The 6,442-nt window shown below is 36.5% G+C and overlaps 1 protein-coding gene across 1 annotated transcript; it reads right to left on the bottom strand.

The window, feature by feature from the left end:
• Nucleotides 1-472: 472 nt before the first annotated feature.
• Nucleotides 473-5,703, bottom strand: Stam (signal transducing adaptor molecule). Its single transcript, XM_046611077.2, has 10 exons — nt 5,082-5,703; nt 4,535-4,695; nt 4,172-4,417; nt 3,604-3,676; nt 3,254-3,463; nt 3,064-3,183; nt 2,797-2,985; nt 2,485-2,714; nt 2,083-2,303; nt 473-1,963 (listed from the first exon to the last, which is right to left on the bottom strand). Exons 1-10 carry the CDS (start codon nt 5,119-5,121, stop codon nt 1,855-1,857), a joined length of 1,599 nt encoding a protein of 532 aa, XP_046467033.1. The 5' UTR covers nt 5,122-5,703; the 3' UTR covers nt 473-1,854.
• Between the last annotated feature and the right edge of the window lie 739 nt (nt 5,704-6,442).

Below are 6,442 nucleotides of genomic sequence, written 5' to 3'. Positions count from 1 at the left end.
GAATTTCCCAATTAACAAGATAATCGAGATTTCAGCTGTATGTAATATATCAAGCATTTCAATTACTCGCGGTATTACTTACATATTGTGTTTCAGCAAAACCACGCATCATGGTTTTGTGTGGTGATTGGAATATTTTTTCCTACGTGTGGATAATTTGCAACGAGTTTTGATGATCCGAAAATATGTTGATTTTATCATCAAAATCCGTATTGCTTTAGCAACGGATCCTTTCTGACGTCTTTACAGTAAATGCCAAGGACAAATAATAGGATGAATCAAATAAATGTCATTGTCGAGATAAAGTGTTTATTATTCTGTGAACAACAATAGTATTGTCTAACTAATCATTATTCATAACCGCATGGGAGATCGGGGAGATTAGGCCTTTGAAAAGTTCAGATAATAACTAACACAGTGGGAATCTGTTCCAAGGAAATAGATGTGGAAAGTATAAATGGATAGGCTGTGATTTACGTAAATAATTGTAATTCAATGGCAACGTAACATAGGTATACATTTCACAGTATCGTTTACATTAACTTGTAACTTATAAGGACTTGTATTCACTGTTTTTTATTTATAATTTACATATTATACCAAGTACTTACAAAAACACGAAACTTACGCCAGTCGTAATTTTCTCAAAATATATATATATATATGTATATATGTATATATGTGTGATTGTTACTTTAAAGTGAGATTTCTGTACTTGAACTAGCTTCATTTTATCGCAACCGGCTCTTCTCGTGCAATAGGAAATGCATATATTATCTATTAGCTGAAATTGCAATCACTTGACTGGCTGACTGGCTTTGATATTGGCAAGGAAACTCTCAATAAAAGACAGTTCAGTCTTTGTCTTAGTTTGCAGTTTTAATTAATCGATTTTACTGTCATCACTGTATTAGTCCCTCTCAGACAGAACGTAAATAATCCCAGCCAAGCGTTTAACGCGTCGATTGTACATTATCACAAAGAAAAAAAAAAGATTAAGCATCGGGCAAATTTTAGACTAGACGCAACCAGCATACATTTCCACAAAACTGCCATCGATCCATTTAAATATATTGATTATTATATAATTTTTTTTTATACAGCATTAGGCGACCAAGCCTCTTGTGGTTTGTATACACTTTCAAACTAACTTAAGCAAACTATAGAAGCTTTACCAACTTTTATCTCTTATGTTTTAATATAGAACATAATTGGGATAATAGTATTAGTAAATTATAGCTACATACGAAGTTAAATAATAATTTTTCTTACGTTCAGCGTATTCTACTTCTGTCGTTTACTTCAGTTTCCTGCCTATGTTAATTTTCATTTCACATAGGACCATATGATAAATTAGGTATCAGCATGACCTTCAAGGTCTATTAATTCGCGATCGAAATTAATTAGATATATTACCGACATTGTCTTCCGAAACGGTTCACTTCGTATTCAAAATGTTAAAAAATATCATTCTTTACAGTTCTGACCACCATATACGTAGTGTTGTGAATTTCATGTTGGAAATAAGAATAATTGTAAGATTACGGAAAACATCTAATGTACACAGTGATAGGCAGATACACAATTAATGCAATATGCATTTATTAAAAAAAACACCAAGTCAGACATTTTAAAACGGAACCTGAACTAAAATCTCGAGGCAACGAAATACGAAAACAAAATTAACACATAAGTCTCTGATTTGAATATCGAAACCCAGGCTTTTTGACTACATTGGGCGTACTTATTTAAATAATAGTAATAATGATAATAATAATCTTCATGATAATAATATTATACAACTTGAGTAGAGTACAAGGGAATTTTTTTTGGAACGTCGTATTATATCTTTGCTTACATCATATGCTGTCCATTTGGAGGAGCATATTGAGGCTGTTGATTTACTGAAGGCCCTGGTGGCCCAGCGTAAGATCCTCCTGCAGGAGCACCTTGTGATGGAAACCTTTTTGGGAAAATTTTATCAAGTATAAACCGAAGGTAACATTACATTACCATGAAATTATATGAAAAATTAGATTTTGCACAATTCACATTGAGGAAAAAAAGAGAGCAATATATTACCCTTGTTGAGGATAAGGTAGATTTGTTCGGTCAGGTGGCGGTGGTAGGCCCTGAGGATGACCAGAAGGTGGCGGGCCAGGCTGCATGTGAAAACGCGGTAAATTCACGTTTCCCATGTTTCCGGGAGCCATGTATTCGCTCCCAGGTATACCAGGTGGATATGCTCCTGGAGGCATACCCCCTGTGTTGAATGAAGGCTGCTGAGGCATACCATTATACATCTATAAAATGGAAGTCAGTCAAATCAAGTGGTGGATGCATATTAGCAATTGCACTGGTATGCAGCTCCTTTTTGCATTCACTGGTTTTCATTTGACAATAGGGCGTTTCAACCGCCTCGGTATGTCCTCATAGCAGTTAATTATTGAAAGAGAAAACTGCGAGCGAAGATGAGATACTAACGAGAGGTGGAGGTGGTCCTTGGTTTGGAAATTGGTAAGTGTTGACGTGGGTTGGAGGCATTTTTGGTAATGTGTAATTCGTCGGGGTCGGAGGTGGTGGTTCCCTCATTAGCGTATGATACAAATTAAGAGCATCCACCAGGTCCGAGCTTAATTGCGTTAGTTGGGCGTGTCGCCTATCGACCTTCTCCAGAGCCGCATCTATAAGCGGTCCCATAGCTGTAACTTGTTCTGAAAAAATGCAAAACATCCGATGTTCGAAAAATTAATCATGTTAAAATGAAGTGAAAAATATTGTAGACAACTTCTGTACCTTCCAAATCTAACATTTCCTGCGTGTCAGTCGAATCGCACTCAGGGTCGGCCTCATGTAGCAGGTGGAGAAGTCTGTCCATTTTAGGTTCATCAATTTCAACCTCGATTATCTCTGGCTCATGTTTGACCGTCTTCACTTCAACTTCTTCCGCAAATTGCACGGACTTTTTATTGCCGTGTTCCAGTTCTGTAAAGATAAAGTTGAAAGTATTCACAGCCAATCAACAGTGGTGTTTCTGTGATCTTGATTCTGGGCGTTCCTTACTTGTAAATTGTTCGGGCTCCACGGATAAATCCGCAGTGACAAAATTAGATGGAAACAAGCCTTCCCCTCTGTGATTTGTTCCTTTCCACCAATTCGGATCGGTATCATCGAGAATGTGAACTGTAAGAGTCAGAATAAAAATTGAAAACGAACTTTCATTGTAATATGAATCAAGCTTAATGATACCTACTTATTTCCCCAGCTAAAAATGTCAGCTCGTTATCTTCAGCTGCCTCAAAATCGTATAGAGCTCGAACTTTTCTTCCATCTGTACTACTAGCTGAACTCAACGCTGTACTGACGCTAGGATATAAACTGCTAGACTTCTTTGTCGATGGTGAACTATGCGAGATAGTAGAATGATGATGTTGCTTGTTCTCTTTTAACGAAAGTTCTATTGCTGGTAGAAAAAAATGAAAACAAAAAAACACGTAATAAGAGTTACGACTGATTTTCATTTCAGAAAAGTAATAATAAATTAGAAAATCAGTGATATTCAACTGTCTTGCTAATTGTAAGACCATTACAACTATTACTTACCTTTCGCTATGTCTTCTTCTTCCTGAGAATTGGTTACAACGTTTGGATCCCTACTGATAGCTGTGTGTTTAGGCTAAAAAATTTTAATTACAAATGAATGTTATTATTGCAAAAACATGATCTGCCAGTTTTGATGGTTCCGTATTACTGACACTAAATAGGTTTGAATAGCTTAGTCAATTTCAATGTATGTATATGTTATCAGTTGTAAATACGCAGCGTTTACTGTTAACTTACATATGTGTGTATACTTGTATTTCAATGCATCTTGATTATTTACATACAACATTTGTATTGTGTGGAAATTGAAAACGAACAAAGCTGATTCATTAGTTCAGAATTCAAATCAATTGCAAACATATAAATATGCTTCATTCGTGATACAGATATGTTATCTAATGAAATTGAACTCTTAGTACACACGTAAATCCACAAAGATAAATCCTTTTCTCAATACTGCTTTTGTCATTAATTATCAATGTACATTGTAGTATGCATCACACCACTTCGTAACCAAGTCTCTGAAGTCAAGTAAGCAAATGTGATCTTAAGCTATAATGAGTCTTACCATTTCTGGGACAGATGAGAAATCCAAACCTTCACTCTTTAATTTGTTGTATAAACTAGGAATCAAATTAAGTTGTGGATCCGTCTTAAAATCTCCTTCAGCCCATTTCTTCAATAGCGATTTTAGCTTTTCGGCTACTTTTGGTTGACAACGTGCTATCAACCTTCTCAATTCGCCTTCAAAATCTCTGGATGCTACTTCCAAGTGAAATGTCTTCCCACAATTGCTCGCACAAGCATCCAATAGCTACATTTTATAAGAAAGTTCAGAAATTTGAAATGATGAAAGGCGTATTTGTATTCTCTGAATTATTTGAAATATATACTGTTCTTTGGTAATTATTTAGCGAGAGCTAATACTAACTGTCACAGCTTGCATAACAATGTGTGGATCCTGAGCATTTAGCCTCCTGACAATGGAGCGAAGACAATCTTTGGCATTCTGGCTGGAGTTGCCTACTTTGTCGCATATATCCATTATCAAACCCCATTCTTCAGACGTATTTTTTTCATTGGTTGCCTTTTCTGGAATGCAACATGATATTAACAAATACAGATTAACTATTGCAATTCACAGATTCATCCGATATTTATAGCTGGCTATGGAACACATGAATGATTGGGGATGCTATTAGAGTCTACACAATGCCAAATTTTCATCGAGATTCCACATGTCAAAGAAGACAGTTGATCAACCAACTCGATTGACTAACAACTGATTGAATACAAAGGGGGTAGAAATCAGATGCACTTATTTAGGCGTTCAATGTTCATACGCAATAATAGCGTTGTGATAGAAACGAATCGCGATGAATATCTTGCAAAGAAAAGTAGTGCTTCTAAATACAATATACATAATTAACGTCGACAGAAAGTTAAATTAAGTTTGGGAGGGGTAGATGAACTCTTACCAACGTCAGCGTCAAACGGTGAATTTGAGAAAAGTCCCATTGTTACGTAGTTGGTTTAATTGTGTATTAAGTTGATTATCACGTAGACTTCACACAACTGCGGAATCGTACCGTTCAGTATCACGAGTTTCCCGTTTACGTTTTACTACGCATCCAGCTGATATTTAATCATAAATACAGTTGGGTGACTAATAACATCCTAATCTCGAGCACTGCGCTGCCATTTTATTATCGAATCGGGTCGACGCTCGTGCTGCGAGTCATGGTCGAACGACTATCGACCAAGTCACTTACATTGTAAGTCCTTAGGCAGAGGGAGCCAGCGAATGTACCAATTGCAAAATACTGCAAAGTACTACCTGTCGGGTTTTTTCCATATATGGTATTTTGGTCGCGTTGACTGAAGCATGGACTGAAGATTCATAAAGACTGCTAGCTTTATGGGGCTTTTCGTAATTTAAAATGGCCGACATAAATTCATCGTCAAGCAGCGCCCTCTGCCTCATCCTCTACACGCGCAACCCAATCCGGCAAGTGGTCGATAAGTAGAGGGGACACGAACTGATGTTACCGTCGCTCACCGCGTGTACCCAGATAATGCAGAGTGGAGTATTATTACGCCTATGGAATGACGAACGGGAACACTAAAATTTTCAAATAACCCCGTATGGACGCCGCATAGTTTTCAACTATGCAAATTCATATGGTCCAAATTCAGCAATATCAATCTAACTCCATCGCATCGACAAAAATAATGTTATCTAAATAGATGCACAATAAACATGCACCTGGTTTACTGTTGACAGAGTTAGAAACTTTTTCTCGATGCAAAGGATGGGAGACATAGTCGAAGAAGTTAATCAAAGGATGGAGATATATAGTTGTTCCTATATGTACCTTATGTAATTTCTGTTCATATGTTTAATACTTAGCTCGTACCGTTAACTGAAGATAGTAATATGTATCTTCAGTCAACGCTCATATCTTTATTCCGATACAAGATGAAGCGGACATATGAAAATAATTTAACTGACATTAGTTTTTATTGACAATGAGTTAAATTTACGCAAGAAGAAAATTGTTATTTGAAAAACTACAATGAGTATTTGACCAGTGAAAATAAGTACACTTATGCTCGTTTCCACACCACCACAAGCGGTAGAGCACCGGGCGCGTTTTTTTTTACGTGGTTTCCCCAGTAGGCCTACTCCACGGAGAATACTTGCAAGATCGATCTTACGTTCTTCGAAAAATATTTTCTTTCACATATTAATTATGATAAATTGTTTTTTCCAATCAATTTGTACTCGCGTATATTTGCAGTTTGTTTGAAATTTTTCAGTTCATATCACCCGGTGACT

This window comes from Neodiprion pinetum, chromosome 2 (assembly GCF_021155775.2).
Source record: "Neodiprion pinetum isolate iyNeoPine1 chromosome 2, iyNeoPine1.2, whole genome shotgun sequence".
Taxonomy (NCBI): Eukaryota; Metazoa; Arthropoda; class Insecta; order Hymenoptera; family Diprionidae; genus Neodiprion; species Neodiprion pinetum.
Note: the sequence above shows the minus strand (reverse complement) of the source record. Positions and strands in the feature narration are given on the sequence as shown.